At 45.0% G+C, this 22,919-nt stretch overlaps 1 protein-coding gene across 2 annotated transcripts in view; it reads left to right on the top strand.

Moving 5' to 3' along the window:
• The window catches only part of LOC114587917 (transient receptor potential cation channel subfamily V member 6), a 42,958-nt gene that overhangs the window by 5,156 nt on the left and 14,883 nt on the right, over window positions 1-22,919 (top strand). Inside the window, exons 1-7 of one of the 2 annotated variants that reach the window (XM_077921079.1) lie at window positions 2,911-2,971; window positions 10,141-10,238; window positions 11,557-11,679; window positions 12,344-12,484; window positions 14,380-14,478; window positions 16,529-16,704; window positions 17,549-17,695. In XM_077921079.1, coding sequence (XP_077777205.1) covers window positions 11,658-11,679; window positions 12,344-12,484; window positions 14,380-14,478; window positions 16,529-16,704; window positions 17,549-17,695 — 585 coding nt within the window. In that variant the 5' untranslated portion in view covers window positions 2,911-2,971; window positions 10,141-10,238; window positions 11,557-11,657. Of the gene's footprint in view, window positions 1-2,910; window positions 2,972-10,140; window positions 10,239-11,556; window positions 11,680-12,343; window positions 12,485-14,379; window positions 14,479-16,528; window positions 16,705-17,548; window positions 17,696-22,919 lie in introns of those variants that run through there. The other variant, XM_028712789.2, reaches the window with a different exon arrangement.

Below are 22,919 nucleotides of genomic sequence, written 5' to 3'. Positions count from 1 at the left end.
TAGTTTGAACCAGCAAGGAGGTTATTGTGCTCTCTATCTTTTGCGCTTGAGCTGTAGTATGATGTAAGTACATACACACAGTCTTTATTTTGGCCCAAAGAACCACAAAAACATTTTCAAAAGCAAAATAAAACAGAAATACAGGGAAAGGATTCCAAGGCAGTCACTATGTTTTATCCAGAGCATGTAGGTTTCTGTTTCTTACTACTTCCAAGAGGAACTTAGCCATGGCCAGGGTAGTATAATTTAACATATCTCCAAGGAGGTATACTTAAGGTAGAAGGTTTCAGATTTTCCAGTTAAGTTTACCAATAGGGGTTTAATTAATTGATCCCTGGCTTGTTTGAACTGCTCACAGTGTAGTAGGATATGCTTCATAGAGTCAAGACTTTGAGAGCATAAGCAGAGCCTGTTCTGATAAGGGATACCAGACAGTCTGCTGTTTAGTATTTCTGATGGAAATACATTTAGTCTGGCTTTGGAGAACAATCAGCGGTAGTTAGGTACAGACAGATTCATGAAATACGATTGTAACTGAAAGTCATGGTTATAGCAGATTCCAGATGCAAATGGTCCACAGGTTACATATGATCTAGAGTGAATATTGCTGTATGAAATATCCCATATCCTCTTCCTCAGGGATTTAGGGGAAATATTGTAGTCCAGATGATGTAAAAAGGATGGTGAAAGACCAACTAAGGAGGCTTTTTGGGCGATAGTTTTCGACCACGAGCTGATAGACTCCTCATTGGTTAGATGAAAAAGTGATCCCTTCCCCAGGCCAGATACTGAGATCTTTAGTCAGTGTTTCAAGGCAGCCCACCACGCTTTGGTGGAAAGTGGGCATTCATCTGTTTCCAACAATAGAATTGAATTAGGGACACAGTTTGGAACCTGAAGTAGGGACTGAAGGAACTTAGCCTGGAATCCATCTACCTTAGGAAACAGACCATTGTACCAGACGTCTGAAGCATAAAGGAGTTGGGAAACAGATTTCGCGTTAAAGACCCTTATGGCTGATGGAACATAGTGACCACCTTTTGTGAAAAATAAATGGAGTATAGCAAGTTTGCTCATCTCCGCCTTCTGACAGATAGTCTGCCAGTGGCAATTCCAGGACATTGTGTGGTGAAACAAGAGCCCTAGGTACTGGAAGCATTTAGTCAGCTCTAGATTGCGGCCATTTGCAAGGAGAATATCTTTTCTCAAAGACCAAAATTTTTGATTTCTCATAGTTGATGGATAACCCGTTTACAGAACAGTAATCTGAGAACTTCATTTGTTGGTATTTAAAATCAGGTCTGGAACAAGAGAGGATGGCCGCATCATCTACATATAGCAAAAGAGGGGTCTTTCTGGTACCTCTTTTTGGGAGATGACCATCTGGGTTCCTCAGACTAAATCATTTAGGAAAAGGCTGTGTGTGCAAAAACACAGCCCTGTCATCCTCCTTTAGCCGTCTCAATACAACCCGAAAGTTGGCCCTTCAACCCACATCTAACCTGCAATTTGCTATCACTGTACAGAGCTTTAGTAAGGAAGAAGAGTCAACGATGCAACTTATTTTTGCTTACAGGGTGGTGATGCCTATAATATTCTGTACCTCTTCAGTTTTCAGCTTGATTCCAACCATGTCAACTCAGAAGTAAGTCTCACTCCATTCAAGGAGACTTATTCCTGATCATTATTTACAGCTGCTGTTTCTATGCACAACCACACTTGGAAGATTTTATGTGCGTTTAGAATCAGGATATACTTGTTTGTAATAGAAGTCTGTGGATGTTTAAAACAGTGTGACATAAGTCTAATACTGTGGTACCTCTGGTTGCGGACGAGATCTGTTCTGGAGCTCCGGTCGGATTCCAAGGTTTTCACAACCGGATGTGCCTGTTCTGCGCATGCGCACGGTGCAGTAGAGAGCTTCTGTGCATGCGCATGGTAAAACCCGGAAAAATACTTCCGGGTTTGCTGCGTACATATCCCAAAGGATCTGTAACCAGAGGTGCACGTAAGTAGAGGTAAAGGTAAAGGACCCCTGACAGTTAAGTCCAGTGGCGAACGACTATGGGGTTGCGGCGCTCATCTCGCTTTACTGGCCGAGGGAGCCAACGTTTGTCCACAGACAGTTTTACCGGGTCATGCGACCAGCATGACTAAGCCGCTTCTGGCAAAACCAGAGCAGCGCCCACTGTATAATTAAATGGCAGGATGATAAGTTGGTAGAATGGTCTGCATCCATTTATACTGTATGTGGGGAATACCAATTTTGAATACACCCCCCCCAAAAAAACCCCACCTCCCTGCAAACAGCAGTCTAGCAGCAGAGTGAGAGGTTCTAGCCGAGATCTTGCCTGTTTGTTCTGGTTTTTTATTTCCAGGAAATTTGAAAAACAGGGGAGGTTTTTAAAAAATGTAATTCCTCCACTTGTAGGCTCAAGTGATAAGGTCCATCCTATCACCCCAGAATTCTTCCACCCCATTCTGCTGCATGTGTTGACCAGACTAAAGACATGAAACTATTAAATTAAATTTATATAGTGTGTGCTGGAATGTGGGTTGCGTGGCTGGGAGTTCGGAATAAGCTCCCCAACACAAAGCCAAGAGCAGTCAATTCCATACATGTGGCAATAAAAAAATCATTGCGCTCCTCAAAGTCTTATTCTCAGTTGCCTATCTTGGCAATGCCACGTATTTGTGTTACTTTACAAGGATCTGGGGTGTGGTTGGTTCTCTTTAGTCTCACCCATATCTATTTTTTTTCCATTTGAAGAGTTTACAAAGCAATTAAAATAAAGATCCCTGTGATTTTTGTAAGCACAAAACCAACTGTTTTATGCTTTAGAGCTGGGTCAACCTGGTGATTTACAAAGGGATAGGGAGAACCTTTCATCTGTAAGCCGATGAATACAGTTTATCTCCCATTGTTAATTAGAAGTGGATAAAAACTGGTGACTGCTCTTGGTAATGCACGGTAGGTGTTTATTTTGTGGTAGCCTTTGTCTGTGAAAGCTGGGGAAGGTAAATTACATTGCAACCATCCCTAGCTAACAGGACCAGTGGTTGCAATCATGAATTACCTGGTTCGGTTCACACGTAACACTAGCCCAAACCCCTGCTTAGCATGCAAATGTGTGGGATACCCAGAGAGTAGACCATGGCTGCTTTGTTCCTCCCTGGCGGTCTTGTTGCTGTGCTGTGCTAAGCTGTTGTTTGGCTTAGCTTGTCATCCAGACCTGAGCTCATGGCTTAACTCTCTCTTCTGACAAAGCAAGCTGTAACCAAGGGTCTGTTCTGTGGTTTGCAACTGATGGCTTGCCTGGGTGGGTGGAACTGCAAGCCTGGGTTCCTGACTCCCATCAGCACCAACCAGTACAGCCAGTGGGAGCTTGGGAATCCCAACAAGTTCTGGAGAGCCACAGGTTCATCAGTTCCTGTTCTCAGTGATCTCCAGGGCCAAGACTGACCTCTTTCACCTTCAGTTTTCAAGATGTATTTATTGTTCCTCCCAGTTACTCTCTGCCGTGTGAAAGGCATGTGCCTGGTTCATATGACTTGCGCGAGAGTTCGGACACCACTTTGCAACCACTTTGCTCCGCTCCAAACCTTTTCACTGCTATGCTGCTCGCACCTAAAACAAGGCAAGGTTTGGCTTAATGTGTTCCGTAAACCAATCCACTGAGTCTGGAAGAACAATGCTGGCGAAAGGCAGTTAATTTTAGAATGAGGGAGAAATTAGCCGTATTCTGGCAACCACCATGCATTTCTCTAGCACAGACTCACAAACAGGCCCAGCTCACCATGTCTGAGAAAATAAAAAGTCAAGCATATATCTGAACCCAGGCTTGTGGTTTATCCCACTCCAGGCAAATGACAAGCTTCAGCCAAGGTTTAATCTAGGCCAGGCATCCCCAACCTGCGGCCCTCCAGATGTTTTGGCCTACAACTCCCATGATCCCTAGCTAACAGGACCAGTGGTCAGGGATGGTGGGAATTGTAATCCAAAACATCTGGAAGGCCAAAGGTTGGGGATGCCTGATCTAGGCTTACCTCTCCTGGTTTATCTGGGAGAGACAAACCCCAAGCCCACTGCTTGAGTTCCATGGCAGGAGCCCATCTATGGAATGTCATCTTTTAAGGAAGACCCAACGATCGCAGAGTTTCAGCCCACAAATGAATCATCGCTAGTTCTGTGTGTCGCATTATCTTCGGCTCACAGGTTTCCTTATGGGAAAGCAGGCCTTACGGGAGATCTAAACAGCCCAAACTTGCAGTTTAGGGACAACCCTGGTTTCTCAAATGTCCCCAAAGACTGCTTATCCTGCAGGCATTTCAAAAGCACCGTGAAAGTGAATAAATAGGTCAATGATTATTAGCATCGCCATAAAACCTGAAATAAATAAATGCCATTGTATTGATGAGTTACTAATTACAGAAACTGACAAGGGTTCCTGTTTGATGGCCAGCACCTTGCTGACTGGCAAAAATTCCTCTCCTCTTTCCCAGGGACACACTCCAACCAGAATCACGTTGCTCCCATTAGGCTTTTCATTCCAGACTGAAGCAGAAGGTTCTCCTCCGAGGCTTGCCTACTGGTTTACTTGCCCAGAATAAATCTAAACCTGGAACTGTTTCATGTAGCATTTTGCAAATAGCTCTAGGAGATAACCTGGTTTCGAACTAGGTGTTATTTGGACAACTACATATCGAGACACAGGGCTGCCGGTGAAGATGGCATCTCCGCCTTGAGTTATCTTCTGAAACGTGTAGTAGCAGCACTTAACTTTGTTGCCTGTTCTCCTGCTTCCCAACATGAGCTGCCATTTATAGGGGCACAGAAACACACGTGGGAGGATGCAGATACCCTATTCCTGAACAGAAGGAGATGCTTGAAAACTCTCTTAAAGTAAATAAATGAACAAAGAAACCACAGAGCATCACCAGGCTCTGCCGTCCTAGCCTTGGGGAACTTAGACGTTCCTTTTTCTGTACTGGCAAAGTGCCATTTATTTATTTATTTGCTTTCTAGGTGGAAGAAACTGGTGTGGGCTTCATGTTAACAACACATCTGCTACCCCACTGTCAGGTTGTAGGTGCGGCTTAGGGAGCCATGACTGCACTGCTTGCCTATGATGTCAAAAGTTTGTTTTTTGCTTCTCTGATTTGTTTCACTTGGCTTTTGGCATTTGCAGACAAGTGATTTTAATTACTCCAGGAAGAGTGCTACATTGTATAATAAAATCCTGGTTTACAGTTATTTATATGATGGTGCCAAAGAGTTTGTCTGGTCAGGTGCCAGGAAACTCAACAAGGAGCCAGCTGATGCTTCTGAATATGCAGGGCAAGTCTTCACTCAGTATATGCAGAAACTTTAAGGTAGAACATCCTAATAGTTAGTGTGTTGGTTCTGTTATGAACTGCAGAGCTTCTAACTCCACTGTTGACTTGGAGTCCTGGTTATTGTAACTGAGACACAACTCCCTCACCGTACCCCATCAAGTAGTTGCTTAAAAATAATGTATGATGGCAAAGATATCGGTTATGAACTATGATCCTTCAGGGTTGTGTCTTGTCTACTTTCCACTAATCCAAGTAATCCCTGTGATTTCCCCAAGATTTAAAATAATAATAATGCTTATTATTAGTGATGTACCCCCAAAACAAGGTGTGGCACAACACAAGCTATGATACAAGCCCTGCCCAGTGGGCTATCAGTCTATTTATGCAACAAAGAATGAAATACCTAAATACACAATATTCGAGCTACAATAGTAAATACTCCTGGAGGTTAGACCAATTATCTGTTTAAATGTTTATACCACCCTCCTAAATTAATAAATCATAAAGTCGGAAGAGATTTGCATAAATTTAGAACCAGATCAGAGGTTTTGTTGGTGTGTGGATTTTAATGCATTGATGGGTAGAAATAATGAACAATGAACAAATGTAGCCCTTTAGACAACGATGATGCAAATATTCTGGACAGATATTCACAGGATAAGGTTATTAACAAATATGAGCAAATTCTCTGTTCTGTGATGTGCACACATCTGTTACATTGCCAACGTGGGGGGCTTCTGGGTAAAAAAAAAGGCCATTACTCTTGTTTATCTCCAAATGGGGGCAGTGTAGTTGATTCTATCTTTGTTTCATGTAACATAATTTACTTGCAACAAATATTTTTGTTGTAAGTACTCTGAGGTATGTATTTTAATACATACTAGGAGTGTATATTTTCCCTCAAAATTATATTTAAATACCCCTCCTCTGAATATTCTATTTAAATGAACATTTCACTAAGTTTGAACAACCATGAATTGCATTGCAATATTCAGAATAACACGAAACTTGGAATTTACCTTTTCTAAAGCCATATAAGGCCGAAGCTGATAAGATTTTCCTAGATTTCTTTTTTACTGTGAATTTCCTGTATCCAAACCCAGTCACTGTCCTTTACAATGCTATTGCTGGAAAGCAAACACTAGTTATGTTGTTTTCTTGGCTTTATTATCTATACTGATGCAGAAACTGTTGTAGCAACGGTTGTAGCATTCTGTTGCAACAAAAACCCTTCAAAGACTTTTTGGGAAAGTGAAAACGAGGATCACTTACTACTTTCTTTTCTCTCGCTTTGTAAAAGAATTGTATTTTTGTGGCTTTCCTGGCCGCGATTGTTTTGTTGACTGGAAGAAAAATAGATGGTCATAGAATTGTAGAGTTGGAAGGAACCCTGAGGCTCACCTAGTCTAACCCCCTGCAATGCAGGAATATGCAGGTGTCCCATAAGGGAATCAAACCTGTGACCTTGGCATTATCAGCACTATGTTCTAACCAAGTGAGCTATCCACAAGTACTCATGCATCACCTTCAACAGACTTTCCCAAACAGTGTTCCACAGGCCATCAGTGATCTGAGAGCTTCATTCAGGTGGTCTTTGGCATGTCTGTAAAAACAAACAAACCCAACAACCATTAAAAATCATGCAGCATCTAGCACGGTACATTTCAATTATTACAACAGGCAGAAAAATCATTAAGTGGCCCACTAAGACCCTTAAGGGACGCGGGTGGCGCTGTGGGTTAAACCACAGAGCCTAGGACTTGCCGATCAGAAGGTCGGCGGTTCGAATCCCCGCAATGGGGTGAGCTCCCATTGCTCGGTCCCTGCTCCTGCCAACCTAGCAGTTCGAAAGCACCCCAAAAAGTGCAAGTAGATAAATAGGTACTGGTCCGGCGGGAAGGTAAATGGTGTTTCCGTGCGCTGCTCTGGTTTGCCAGAAGCGGCTTAGTCATGCTGGCCACATGACCCGGAAGCTGTACGCCGGCTCCCTCGGCCAATAAAGCGAGATGAGCGCCGCAACCCCAGAGTAGGTCACGACTGGACCTAATGGTCAGGGGTCCCTTTGCCTATACCTTTAAGACCCTCAGCAATTTTCTGTGGGGGAAATTTTAGGACTACTTCCTACAACACCAGCTATGTTTATAAGCATTTACTTGGCCGTCATTTAAACTCACAGAAAGCATTTAATTAACGGTCAAGGCAAATCTAATGAATAAGAGTTTATTGAAATGGTGTCCATGGCTCAGAATGGCGAGTTATGAAATTCCCGCTAAGTTACAAAAAAAAAGGCTTATTCCCAAGTTGTGTGCATAGGATTGCAAGCAATGACTTGCCCAGTGCTACAAAGGGGTTTCAGCTGCTCTAGTTGCTAAGAGACTGAGCTGAAGTTAGGGCACTACATCCTCCCCTTGCCATCATGAGATCATTAAATGGTCTTAGTCAAACCACTCATGTAATATGAGGGTGATAATAATACTGATAATGCCACAGGGTTGCCGTAAAGGTCACTGTGAGATAATGTACGCAAAACACTCCATCTGAAAGTGCTGTTTAAGATGATAAATGTTATTACTTGAAAACGGCTCGCGTTTAAAGGGAAGTGCTTTGTTCATCACCATAATACATTTGGGGAAAGGTCTGAGGGAGACGAGACCAGCTCTGTCTCTAGTCATTAAAGGTTAAGGACCCCTGACATTTAAGTCCAGTCCTGGACGACTCTGGGATTGCGGCGCTCATCTCGCTTTACAGGCCAAGGGAGCTGGTGTTTGTCCGCAGACAGTTTTTCCGGGTCATGTCGCCAGCATGACTAAACCGCTTCTGGCGAAACCAGAGCAGCGCATGAAAACGCCGTTTACCTTGCCGCTGGAGCAGTACCTATTTATCTACTTGCACTTTGACGTGCTTTCGAACTGCAAGGTTGGCAGGAGCTGGGACCGAGCAATGGGAGTTCACCCCGTCCCAGGGATTTGAACCGCCAAACTTCTCATTGGCAAGCCCAAGAGGCTCAGTGGTTTAGACCACAGCGCCACAAGAGGCCGTAACACCCATGATTTTGGTATGTGTATACTTCATTCATTTATTATCCAGAGAGCAGAATGGCTGTAAACTATTAACTCTCAGGGCTTCTCTAATACATTGGTTCTCAAACTTAATCCGTTCCAGAAGTCTGTTCCAAAACCAAAGTATTCCAAAACCAAGGTGTGCTTTCCCATAGAAAGTAATGCAAAACGGATTAATCCATTCCAGACTTTTAAAAACACCCCTAAAACAGCAATTTAACATGAATTTTACTATCTAACGAGACTATTGATCCATAAAATGAAAGCAATAATCAATGTACTGTACTATAAATAAATAAAACAGCATTGTAGATGATAAAAATTAAAAAAAATTCCCCCTACCTGTACTGATGATAGTCATTGTTGGGGGGGGGGGCTTTTATTGATTTCTGCAGTCACACAATCAGTCAGTCAAAAACAAATTAACTGAAAAAGCCTCAAAACAAAAAACGCAAAATAAATAGCAAAAGCAAAAGCACCAAATACAAGCTCCAAATATCACCTTAGAACATTGCAATTGGAAAGAGAAGGCTTGAATTACAATAGGGGGGACGCAAATTAGCAGTGCAACAGGAAACACGGGGGGCTCAAAACGGAGCATGTTCGGCTTCCGAAAAAAGTTCAAAAACTGGAACACCTGCTTCCGGTTTTGCAGCGTTCGGGTTCCAAGTTGTTCGTGAACTAAGCTGTTTGAAAACCGAGGTACCACTGTATCCTCAGGGTGTTGGAACCCCTAGGAATGGACGGCGATTGTGTTTGCTCATTTCCCCCCCCCCCCCCCGTTGTTTGTACGTAAACCTTTAACACTGCATAAATAAAAGGTTTGTAGTTCTTGTTACAGGAAGTGGATCCCTCTCTCTTGTAGTGGGGTGAGGCAGGGGTTTCTCAGGTCTTTCTCCAACCCCCCCCCCCCCCATAGCCATTCCATGGGTTTAAAGGTCTTGATCTTGTTGACAATCCTTGACCCTCTTCTGCTGAGATTTTAAAGCTAGTTAGAGCCAGTTGTCTGATATCTGTCCACTTGCTTCTTGTGGAACTGTATGGCATGAGGGTGGCTGGCTGGTAGAATTCCTCCCAAGTTGCATAAACTCATGAAGACTTTCGTTCCTTGCATTTGGAATCAGAAAAAGAAATCCTGGGGACGTATGGTCAATAGCAGAGTAGCTATAATTCCATCAGGGTAAAGGTCACCCTATTGCTGCTTATATAAAGCAGCTACTAAATTGTAATGCATATTGCAATGACTGACCACACAACTGCTGAAAAAAATGACTCTTGGAGCATAATAACCCCGGTTAGGTGCATTTGAAGTTTTCCTTATTTTGACAAACCAGGCCAATGAAAGCCAACCCCATAATACTTTTACTAGTTTCTAGAGTGCTGTGTTGGTGGCAAAAGACTAATTGCAGCCATAAAACCCTATTGAATCTGCATCTTTCTTCTGCCTCTGTACTGCCGCTGTGTGGCCTCAGATAGATACTGCAGAAGCTGATAAGACTTCATTCGTCATATGGATTGTTGTTTTTTACTCCTCTCATTTGACAGATTCTGGATTTCTGCAAACACCACAGGATCATACCTATTATTATTATCATTCCTTCCCATTCATACCCTTTCCTTCCATCCTTGTGGAGAGAGCATATGCTGTCAGCCCCCATAAGGAGTCTTGAACTTCAAGAGCTAATTTCTCACTGGAGCAAAATGTGAATAGTTTTTTTCTTCTTTCTTTCTCTCTCACCTGCAGGATCTGGGAGACTCCACTCCTCCTGGCTGCCAAGGAGAACAATGTCCAGCTCATCAGGAAATTGATCTCGGATGGTTCCTGTGACGTTTTGCAAAGAGGTACTTATCCTAGGGGATGTGGGTGGCGCTGTGGGTTAAACCACAGAGGCTGGGGCTTGCCGATCAGAAGGTCGGTGGTTCGAATCCCCGCGACGGGGTGAGCTCCCGTTGCTCGGTCCCTGCTCCTGCCAACCTACCTAGCAGTTCGAAAGCACATTAAAGTGCAAGTAGATAAATAGGTACCGCTCCGGCGGGAAGGTAAACGGCGTTTCTGTGTGCTGCTCTGTTTGCCAGAAGCGGCTTAGTCATGCTGGCCACATGACCCGGAAGCTGTATGCCAGCTCCCTTGGCCAATAAAGTGAGATGAGCGCCACAATCCCAGAGTGGACCTAATGGTCAGGGGTCCCTTTACCATGGGCATCTCACCTCTGTGAAGGAGTATTCCACCACCTAGTATCTCGGCCATCCTCTCTAAGGTGATTTTCCTCCCTGGGGGAGATGGAATTGCTTATCCTAGATCCCTACAATGAGAGCGGTGCATGGTCCACTGAAGAGCCACATTAAACTAAATTGCCTTGACCTATCATAGAATCAAATAATTTTAGAGTTGGAAGGGACCATGAGGGTCATCTAGTCCAAGCACCTGCAATGTTTTAGCTTTGGTTCTGTCCAATGGAATTGGTACTACAGCCTAGTTTGTACTATCTAGGTTGGTGTCCTAAGGCGAACCACTTCTCAAATACCCCATATCACTTGGGTACATTCCTTATCTTTATTTATAGTTACAAGCCATACTAGAGGGATAGGGGAAGCAGCCTCCCCTTTTTTGGTCACATGGCCACCACGTTCACAAAGTGAGGGTCAGAGAGTCTAATTTTCACAACAAAAGGGGACATATGTGCGGGGGGGGGGGGGACTGAACCGTCCCTTGTCACCTGCCTGTCACAAACGAGACATAGCCAATGTGGTGCCTTCCAAATGATACTGGATTACAGCTCCAGAAAGCATGGCCAAAGGTCATGGATGATGGAAGTTGTAGTCCAAAAGGGCAAGGATGATGGAAGTTGTAGTCCAACAACATCTTGATGAACACCACATTAACTATCCCAGACTTATAGACACTCTTCTTTCTTCACACCTCTACCAGAGTTTGAGTTGGGAGAAAAGTGTCTGAAACAATGGAATTTGAGGAGGGGAGCATGTAACTTTGCTCACTCACTCTCTCAACATGTCCCCTTTTCACTATAAAAATAGAATTTTTCATCCACCCACGGGCTTAAATGTGAACAAGTCAGGCACCTGGATGCATAGATGTCTAGCTCGGCCCCAAGTGCAGTTCAGTCTTAGGTGACCTTTGTGTTTCCCTCGTCCTGCGCAGGAGCGGTGGGAGAGACAGCCCTGCACATAGCTGCTCTCTACGATAACACGGAAGCTGCAGAGGTACTCCTGGAGCTGGCTCCAGAACTGATTAATGAAAAGATGACGTCAGAACTCTATGAAGGTAATTGCTGTCGAAATGCAGATTGCAATTCGCATAGAAAAAGATGAGCAGTTATAATGTTTGCAAACTCGTATCATAATTTGAAACGGATAACAACAGATAAAATGCATGTATGACAATGAGTGGAAGTTTGTCCTTTTGCTTTTGCAATAGCTGATAAAGGGTAGTGCAGAAGAAGTGCAGTGGAAATGGTTTTAGAGAGAGATGGAAATCCCAAATACAGGATTCAAAAGATGTGGGTCATTATTTTTCTCATTAAATAAATCCTCTGAAGCATGGGGTGGAATTCAGTGTTGTGCACTTCCAATTGTTCTGTTTGTGAAAGCATTTCAGCTTGCCAGATGGAAGGATCTCCCTCTCTCCTCCACCCCATGTGTTGATCTAAGGGGTTCTCTTAACTCCCCAAGCAAATTTGGGGGATGCAGGAGGAGGAGAGGGAGGAAGCCCCCTTACACAAATGCAATTCCTTTAGTAACCGTCTGTTGATGGGGCTGGTTAGGTGAAACTCACCCATGGTTTTTTTAAATGGCTCCGAAAAACAAAATGTTGCTATTATGTCTGCTAGCATTTGACAGAATAACACTCCCAAAGGATCAGTGCAGAGAATGTCCTGGTGCGAGTCTTTAATGGAAGGTTTGCTTTGTTTGTTTAATGTGAATTGCAGGACAAACACCTCTCCACATTGCAGCGATCAATCAGAATATAAACCTAGTGAAATGTCTGGTCAAGAAAGGGGCTCACATCTCCACTCCTCGAGCTACAGGACTCTTCTTCAGGCGCAACCCCAAAAGCCTCTTCTACTTTGGTATGATTTGCATCGGCTGCTCCAGAGAACGGGATTGCTTCTGGTAGCTGGTAGAAATGTTGTGCCCCACAAGGTTTAGCAGAGCTTTCCAAACTGTGTGTCTTGACACGTTCATGTGTTGCGCGAACACTCCCCACACTCCTCCCAGGGCCGGAAAGGGATTAGTTTAACCTCCGGTTTGCTAGTAAAACAAGGATGGCCGCTAAATCTCTCCTGCAAGAGTGTTCCACAACATGGAACCAGAAGCACTGAATGCCCAACTCCTAGTGGAGGTCAGTCAGGCTTCTGTAATGCGGGGGACAATTTGGTGCCTCTGTTCAAAACCAGCACCCCAAGCAAGTTCAGACAGTGGCTCTGCCCTTCTCATCTAGAATTGCCGTTTAGCAACAAGCAATATAGAGGGACATGGGTGGCGCTGTGGGTTAAACCATAGAGCCTAGGGCTTGCCAATCAGAAGGTTGGCGGTTCAAATCCCTGCCACGGGGTGAGCTCCTGTTGTTCGGTCCCTGCTCCTGCCAACCTGGCAGTTCGAAAGCACGTCAAAGTGCAAGTAGATAAATAGGTACCGTTCCAGTGGGAAGGTAAACGGCGTTTCCGTGTGCTGCTCTGGTTCGCCAGAAGCGGCTTAGTTATGCTGGCCACATGACCCAGAAGCTGTACATTGGCTCCCTTGGCCAATAAAGCAAGATGTAGGCCGTAACCCCAGAGTCAGTCACGACTGGACCTAATGGTCAGGGGTCCCTTTACCTTTAAAGGTAAAGGTACCCCTGCCCGTACGGGCCAGTCTTGACAGACTCCAGGGTTGTGCGCCCATCTCACTCAAGAGGCCGGGGGCCAGCGCTGTCCGGAGACACTTCCGGGTCACGTGGCCAGCGTGACAAAGCTGCTCTGGCGAGCCAGAGCCGCACATGGAAACGCTGTTTACCTTCCCGCTAGTAAGCGGTCCCTATTTATCTACTTGCACCCGGGAGTGCTTTCAAACTGCTAGGTTGGCAGGCGCTGGGACTGAACAACGGGAGCGCACCCCGCCGTGGGGATTCAAACCGCCGACCTTTCGATCGGCAAGCCCTAGGCGCTGAGGCTTTAACCCACAGCGCCACCCGCGCCCCCCCTTTACCTTTACCTTTAATATATTTCCTAGTAATGTTTGGTGCAACATCTATGGCTGTAATAATGCCCAATTCATACAGACAAGTCACCAAGTGATAAGACAAAACACCCTTGACACCAGTTGCATTGAATAAGAAAGAAAGAAAGAAAGAAAGAAAGAAAGAAAGAAAGAAAGAAAGAGCCAGACATAAAAACCAACTTGTTCTAGACAAAATTCTCTTCCAGTCCCAATTACAAATGGCATGACTATTTAACTCTCAGCCTGATACCTCCCCGACCCACACTTCCAATGATCTGCTTTGTTGAGATAAGGATTTCCCCCCTTCATGCTGCTAGATAGAACCATTACAGATGCATGAATGTTCCACAGCAGGCACAATCTTAGAAGAGGCAGTCTCTGCATGAAAAAAGGAGGAATGTCTCTTCTAAGAAGGCAGCCATCACCTACAGCTTTTGTAACCACCTGTATCTTCTTTGTGATTAATCAGGGGGCACCTTGTTAATGAATGAAAAAATAATTAGTCTAACCAGACTTTGCCAACTTGGTGCCTTCCAGATGTTTTGGACCACAACTCCCATCATCCCCCAGCCATCAGGCGCTCCTGGGGATGATGGGAACTGTAGTCAAAACATCTGGAGGCCACCGGGTTGTCAAACGCTGGTCCAACCAATGAGCCAACCAAATGTTGTAGCCTTAATTACTAAACTTCAAAGAAATATCCCCTCCCCCTCCAAATCTTTGGGTCTTGTTTTAATCCTGTTTTGTCTCTTGTATTTCTCTTCAGGGGAGCATATTTTATCCTTTGCCGCCTGCACAGGAAATGAGGAAATTGTGAGCCTCTTGGTGGAAAATGGAGCCGATATCAGGGCACAAGATTCTCTAGGTAAGAGACCTGCAGTCAGAAGGAGAATTAATTTCTTCTTTTTAGTAAAATGGGGCAAATATTTTTTTTCCTGGGTTGATCATGGTAGAAGCCAATGAGTTGAAATTTGAGGTGGAAGGCATCTAATTAAATATCATCTTGCTGCAAACGCACCCATAAGCCGGACAAATCACACCTGCACCATTCCTTGTCTAAGAAAGAGGGTTGTTATTAGATTAAGACATGCATTGTTATAAAGATTGCATGCTTTTAACTGATTCATGGATCAGGCAATTATATTTACCGTATTTTTCGCCCTATAGGACACACTTTCCCCCCTCCAAAAATGAAGGGGAAATGTGTGTGTGTCCTATGGGGCGAATGCAGGCTTCAGGAAGCTATTCGCAAGCCTTGCGAGCCCGGCGGGAGGTCCCGCGGGCTCGCAAGGCTTGCGGGCAGCAGCCTGCAGCCCAAAAGCTCAGGGGACAGTGGGGAGGCGCAGTGCCGCAACCCCGGTATTCCCTGACCTGGTCTGGAGGCTGGCGGGGGGGGGGGGAGCAAGCTTGCTTCTCTCCCCCCCCCCCCGCCAGCCCCACAAGCTCGCGGAATAGCGGGGAGGCGGAGCGCTGCCACCCCGCTATTCCCCGACCTGATCTGGAGGCTGGCGGCTGGCAAGCCGCTGCCCCATGGAGGCTAGAGAGGCTGTCCCTGAAGGCAGAAGAGGGAAACGGAGCGCTCCGTCTCCCTCTTCTAGCTTGGGGATGGCTGCGCAAAGCCTCTGCAGGGCAGTGGAGTGCGCTGCCCCACAGAGGCTAGGGAGGCTGTCCCTGAAGGCAGAAGAGGGAGACGGAGCGCTCCGTCTCCCTTTTCTAGCTTGGGCATGGCTGCGCAAACCTGGGGGGGGGGGATAATTTTTTTCCCCTTGATTTCCCCCCAAAAAAACTAGGTGCGTCCTATGGGCCAGTGCGTCCTATAGGGCGAAAAATACGGTACATACAGCCCCTCAATACTAATTAGCCTTAAGCTGATTAAACAATCTATGACCTTTTAAACTGTGGTGGGTATTGTTTTTGTTCGTTACTATGTTCTGTATTTTTGTGTTTTAATAATGTAAACCGCCCTGTGAGCCTTGGATGAAGGGCAGAATAGAAATGTAATTAAATAAATAAAATAAAGCAGCATATCACAAAAGTGTTCATATACTGAGGGGGTGGTAATTTTACATGCGTATATTTGCCCAATCAATGAACCAATTACAAGTGTGCGACAAATGACCAATAGCCCATTATTAGACAAAGGATGATACAGGTGAAATTTGTCTTGTTTATGAAGTGGGTTTTTCTTTACAATTTTAATTCTAGTTTCTATTCTTTCTTAAAAAGGACATTTTTAATGCTTTATTTTTCATTGCCTGTGACATACCACAGCTGAAATAGTCTCAAAAAAATGCCAGGTGGTGCTCAGTGCAAAACCATAATCTTTAAAATTGGCCCCATCAGTTTAACATTGATTTAATCAAATACCGTATTTTTTGCTCTATAAGACTCACCTTTTCCCTCCTAAAAAGTAAGGGGAAATGTGTGTGCGTCTTATGGAGCAAATGCAGGCTGTGCAGCTATCCCAGAAGCCAGAACAGCAAGAGGGATCGCTGCTTTCACTGCGCAGCGATCCCTCTTGCTGTTCTGGCTTCTGGGATTCAGAATCCCCCCCCCTTGTTTTCCTCCTCCAAAAACTAGATGCGTCTTATGGTCTGGTGCGTCTTATAGAGCGAAAAATACGGTACTTCCATTGGTTTAAATCAGTGTTCCCCAACCTTGGGCCTCCAGCTGTTTTTGGACTACAACTCCCATCATCCCTCGCTAGCAAGACCAGTGGTCAAGGATGATGGGAATTGTAGTCCAAAAACAGCTGAAGGCCCAAGGTTGGGGAACACTGGTTTAAATCACTCCTGAGCAGAGCTTTCACTTTACTAAATAATCTGATATTAGCACAGTAAGCATTACCACTCAACTGCTGTGTTTCATAACTTCAGTTCCCTGAATATGGTTCTCTTATGCTGTTTCCATTTCAGGTAACACTGTTCTCCATGTCCTGGTACTTCAACCCAACAGGACCTTTGCATGCCAGATGTACAGCCTGCTGCTTGCTTATGACAAACGAGAGGCTGGCCTGGGACCTTTCGACTTGATCCAAAACCACGAAGGCCTCACTCCATTCAAACTGGCTGGAGTCGAGGGCAACACTGTGGTGAGCACACAGTCCAACTAATCAATGTGGGAGACACCTTGAAGGGGGGGGAGAGTTATTTTAAAGCAAATGGAATTTCAAACTTGTGGGCACATGTAGAAAATTTATTTGCACAACCAATAAATTCTAGTGGTTTGCGGATCCCCTTTCCTACCTCACTCCAGTTTGCAAAACTGGATTGGTAAACAAGATCATTGCAAAAAAACTATTCTGAAATGTGTCAAGGTAAAGGTAAAGGTACCTTCCCGTACGGGCCAGTCGTGTCCGACTCTAGGGTTGCGCACCCATCTTACTTAAGAGGCTGGGGGCCAGCGCTGTCCGGAGACACTTCCAGGTCACGTGGCCAGCGTGACGAAGCTGCTCTGGCGAGCCGGCACCAGCGCAGCACACGGAAACGCCGTTTACCTTCCCGCTATAAAGCGGTACCTATTTATCTACTTGCACTTAAGGGTGCTTTCGAACTGCTTGTTGGGCAGGAGCTGGGACCGAAAGACAGGAGCTCACCCCGTCGCGGGGATTTGAACCGCCGACCATACAATCGGCAAGCCCTAGGCACTGAGGTTTTACCCACAGCGCCACCCTACATCTGAAATGTGTACAGTAGATTAATTATGCACTGGGTTTGGCTTCCAGGTTTGCTCATGCCCAATTAGGCGAACAAATACAAAAATTTCAAAGGTAGCTGTGTTCCATCAGTTCAAATATTGTTTCAGGAAGTGCAAATTAAGTAGGTTTTGGGGTCAATGAATTTTCACCCAAATGGCAACAATAAGCTCTGCCTTCCAACCCAAACAATCCGGCACCAAGTCTTGGATCTTCTGTAACCCTTGCTGTCTTTCTTCAGATGTTCCAGCACCTTATGCAGAAGCGAAAGCACGTGATGTGGTCCTTTGGGCCCATTAACAACATTTTCTACGACCTCACGGAAATTGACTCCTGGAACGAAGACCAGCCTTTTCTAGAGCTTATTGTCTCAACCAAGAGAAGAGAGGTACTGTGGAACTCAGATACTTTTTTTTTTTTTTTGTCTTTGTGAAAAAGAGGACTTGTGCTGGTATTATGGAAGGAGCAATCTGAGTGGTCCTTATGCCAGCTGTCCGTACAATCCACAGTGTTTAGGACTTCCTTGGCCAGCTGATGAAAGGAAGAAGGAGAAAAAGTGGTGGGATTCCAGAACAGGATTTGCATCACGGACTTCAACTTTGTGGGACAGAGGGAAAGAATGCAGCCTTGCACTGCAAATACACAAACTGTCCATTGGAACATTGCTGAAGCTGCAGGTGACAGCCTGTGCGCTTTTCTGTTTTCTCAGTGAAATTAAGTAGGCTGTAATACGCACAATGTTGGCCACCAAAGCATTACAAGGTTTGAGCAGTTTGCATTGATGGAGATGTTCTTTTAACGTCCAGAAATACCAACTTGGGAAAGGACAGAATTATGCGTTACCGGCATGCAGAGCTCTTTAATATATATATATATATATATTTCTGAATTTCCAAAGTTTACAAATTAATACAGTGGTACCTTGGTTCTCGAACTTAATCTGTTCTGGGAGTCCGTTTGACTCCCGAAACTGTTTGAAAACCAAGGCACAGCTACCGATTGGCTGCAGGAGCTTCCTGCACTCAATCGGAACCCGTCTTCCAAAAAACATTTGCAAACAGGAACACTTCTGGGTTTGCAGCGTTCAGGAGCCAAGCTGTTCAGGAACCAAGGTACCACTGTACTTTCCAGATACACGTTCGTTTCACATTCGACTTCCCCTCTACCCCCTCCATGGTTTTCCCCGTAATTTCTAAAATTGCTGCATATTATTAAGATTCTGTACCTTATCTTTTCCACACCATTCTCCAACAAGTATTCAACTGCGGCTCTTCATTCAAATCCTACCTGTGTTTTTACATGTTTACAACAATTCTATAAATATTCCTCAAAAGGTTTCCACTCCTCCTTAAAGTCTGCCTCTTCTTGATCTCTTAATTCCCATCGTTAAATTTGCCAATTCAGCACAGCATGCAGATCTCTTTTTCAAACTGATAGGTATGCTTCCTTGCTTTATGTTGCTTTTCCTCTCAGAACAGAATTCTAGAGATATCGTAGCAAAGTTCACTGCTTTCTTCAAGTCAAAAGAAAATTCTGTTTTGAAAGGTCTCAAGTACCTCTAAGGATTACAGGTGTATCCAGCAGGAGTAGCCTCTGCACAGTAGCCTTCAGCCTGTAGCAAGCTGGCCCTGTGTCCCCTATTGGCTTCCAGCCTTTATTAGGAAGGGAATGGCGGTTGTGTATTCTGGGGCTTTGCAATCCATCTCAAAGTGTAAGTTGCATTGTGTAATATTCTTAAAGATCCAAGAAGCTGCCTGAAATATTCACATTACTAATTGCAGTGGATTTAGTGGGATAATGAAGCCTTAATGCACACACATCTAGCCTCATGAAACTTGGGCAATTTAGCTTCATCAGTCCTTTCTTTTCCTGTTTGTTTTCCTCCTCCCACTGCAAACTGCTTCTACCCCTCTGGCCTCCTAAGAACCCCACTAGATACTGCAACCTTCCTTTTCCCCCAGGATGCCCACCACACAGTATAGGCTGTTGGGAAGCTGCAACAGGGCTACGGTGGCTGCTAGGGCTAGATAGACAGTCACTTTTCATATGATCCAGAATCTTCCCGTGAGTAAAATTCAGAAGCGGAAGCGCAGGTTTGGTCAGAGGCAGTGCCTTAGATTTGGCCTCTGAGCCTGAAAACACAGTAATAACAAGGGCTCCTAAGCTGCAAAGCCATTGAGAATAGCCAATTATTCTGAAGCCTTGGCCACTGATTTACTGAAAACCCCATTTGAAAAAAGTATATATATATATATAATGACCTTTGAAAACTGCAGCTTCTTAAGACTACAGCTCAGTGATACAGTGCATGCTTTGTAGTCCAAATTTCCCAGGTTTGAACTCTGGCAGTGCAGCTCTGTGGTCCCCGAAAAACAAATGGTTTGCCTGTTAAGACTTTGCAAACCCTGCTGTGAAAGTTCCATATGCTGCTTGGCCGTCTTCCCATTAAATTCTATGGCTTGTTTATTACATGGGAAATACTCCTCGCACAGTAGGCCTGTTAAATGGCTTTGTGGCAGCAACTGTTATCAACCAGCTCGCCTGTATGATTTGGGACATTTGACGTCACCGCACCTTAGTTTCTTTTTTTGACCTCTTTGCACTATCATAAACATGAAATGGCACTGTGGCACGTGGTTGGAAGCACATTCACATATGCAGCCTCGGTCTTTGACTACACCCAACACTACACCCAACACTGCAGCACGCCGCTCTGGCTTGCACAATGTCGTCCTTCTTTCCCTTTCTTTTTCATTATAGGTTTGCTTCAGATCTCCTATGCATTTAGAGCTATAACTAGCCCTAGAGAGTACCGTATTTTTTGCTCTGTAAGACTCACTTTTTGCCTCCTAAAAAGTAAGGGGAAATGTGTGTGCATCTTATGGAGCGAATGCAGGCTGCGCAGCTATCCCAGAAGCCAGAACAGCAAGAGGGATTGCTGCTTTCACTGCGCAGGGATCCCTCTTGTTGTTCTGGCTTCTGAGATTCAGAATATTTTTTTTCTTGTTTTCCTCCTCCAAAAACTAGGTGCGTCTTATGGTCTGGTGCGTCTTATAGAGCGAAAAATACCGTAATTAACGCCCCCATGCGCTCTCTGCTGCTTCCTACTTCATTTATAGGATTTGCCTCTGAGCATAAATTACAAATCCTAGATACCACCCGTGGGTAATCGTCGGCCTGTACTGTATACACATCAGCACAATTTCATGTTTTAACAGTAAACTGGAGTTCCTGCCACATGATTTTGGGCATTGTTTCCCTGTTTAATCCCCCGAAATGGTATAAATCCAGATTAAACGGTGAAAATGAATGGCATTTTGATAAGGATGACGTCCTGTGGAAGCTGCACAAAACATGCACGGTATCCAACAATGAAGGGATACTGATCTTATGCATAGGATATAGCCAGTTGGACTGATGGTTTTGCACATGCATGGATTAGCAACACTTAGCAGTAAACTGCCATGTGGAAGTGCCTGCTTCCACCCTCCCTCTCTCCCATCTGCCTGCCCCTGTCCTAGGTTGCCTCTCTTTTATTAAATTAATTTATCATGGCAAGGTAGCAGATCTCTTGCAAGCACCAGCACATAACGAAGGTATTATCTGGCATCCCCATTGAAGTATGTGTCGTACAACTCTTTGGGCCTATCTATTAATGACATCAGTTGCTAGCAGAAGTCACGAGAAGCTATAATCCCATTTTCCACATTGTTCTGTAAACATTTTCCACTTTCCCTCCCCTGTTCTACCTTTTTGGCACCTATATTACTGTAAATCTTGGGTGGCGGTTTCAGATAAGCAAAGTTGCATTTATGCTGGCTGTTAAAACTCCAATAAAAAAAAGATTGCCTTCGCAGCCTGGTGAGCAAACTTCCCCACCTCTGTGTTCCATCCTCCCTTTTATTGCTAACTTTATGCGCCTTCTGTTCACAGCAACATGTTTGAAGGCCTCTTTTCCCTGGATGAGGAACCTGTGGCCTTCCAGATGTTGTTGCATTCTAGTCCCTTCGGCCCCAGCCAGCAATTCTAATGCTTAGGGATGGTGGGATTTGGAGGCTAGCAACATCCAGAGGACCACAGACTCCCTAGCCCTGACCTATGACCCTTTATCTCACCCCCACCTTTTTTTAAATTCCTTGCCACTCTTGTTCACTTTCTTGGCCCACCAGGAAACTGCTGTTACCCTTTTGTAGATGCTTCCTCCAGTATATGTATCAGGACTAAGCCAAGAGATGTTTGCATGTGCAGTAGAAAATAAAGGTCTGCTCTCATCCAGATCTCTTGCCTGATAGGACGAGCCCTAAGATGCACCCTGAGTTTAACCTTGCCCCCCTCTGCAACACCAGACCCTTCAAGCATCCCTATTTTCCAGGAACAGTCCTGGATTTACAGAAGCAGTCCCAGTTTCTGATTGATCCCAGAATGTCCCGCTTTTCCTCAGGATGTCTCTATTTTCATTGGGGAAATGTTGGAGGGTATGGAGTTTTTTCCAACCTCTTGAGCCCTTTGACGACAGCCCAGTTTTTAAAAAATGTTTTACAGTGGTACCTCGGGTTAAGTACCTAATTTGTTCCGGAGGTCCGTACTTAACCTGAAACTATTCTTAACCTGAAGCACCACTTTAGCTAATGGGGGTCTCCTGCTGCTGCCGCACCGCCGGAGCACAATTTCTGTTCTTATCCTGAAGCGCTATTTCTGGGTTAGCGGAGTCTGTAACCTGAAGCGTATGTAACCTGAAGTGTATGTAACCTGAGGTACCACTGTATTATGCTTTTATATCTGTTGGAAGCTGCCCAGAGTGGTTGGGGCAACCCAGTCAGATGGGCAGGGTATTGATGATGATGATGATGATGATGATGGAATAGGACATCCCTATTCTCATCAGAGAAATGTTGGAAGGTATGCCATATAAACAGACCCACACCCATCATGAGGATTAATTGCTATACTGGGCAAAAGCATTTCCTTTGTAAGGTCTTCAAACCCAATAAATGGCTTGTCTTATTATTATATGATGTCTGTAGACATTCCCAAAGGACAAATCCTGTCACTATCTGGCCAGTGGAGAGTGCCTCCCCCTGCCCCCAAGCTTTCATGACCGACAGAGAAAGTGAGGGCAGGGCCCTATTTCACCTCCTCTGCTCCTTCAAGGAAAGCGAATAGAAGCGCGAGACTCTCTTGCAGTTTCCCCCTTCCCCTAGCAACTCTACAGGCATTTGGGAAGAAGCCCTATAAGGCGTGGCTTCTCCCCACCGCAGATTCCTTGAGTCACAGTAGTCTACAGATTTCCCTCCTCAGAGCGGTTTGTGGGCTGCAGAAGCAGAATCTCTTGCACGTCACAGAAATATGCCCCGTTGCGGGAGGAAAGGAAATGGATTTCCACATATCTGAACTCCGGCAGGAGCTTGCCAAGTTTCCCAGCTGCCTTTGAGGTGCAATTGGTGCTGTTGCTCAGCTCCCATTCATCTCAAGGGAGCCTGCAGAGGAGGGTTTCCGGGTGGATTGTGCCATTGGTTCCGTATGTTGTTCCCCTGGGTTAAACCACAGAGCCTAGGACTTGCCAATCAGAAGGTCGGCGGTTCGAATCCCTGCAACGGGGTGAGCTCCCGTTG

Source organism: Podarcis muralis, chromosome 17 (assembly GCF_964188315.1).
Source record: "Podarcis muralis chromosome 17, rPodMur119.hap1.1, whole genome shotgun sequence".
NCBI classification, from domain to species: Eukaryota; Metazoa; Chordata; class Lepidosauria; order Squamata; family Lacertidae; genus Podarcis; species Podarcis muralis.
The sequence above is the reverse complement of the archived record's forward strand: the minus strand, read 5'-3'. Positions and strand labels throughout refer to the sequence as shown.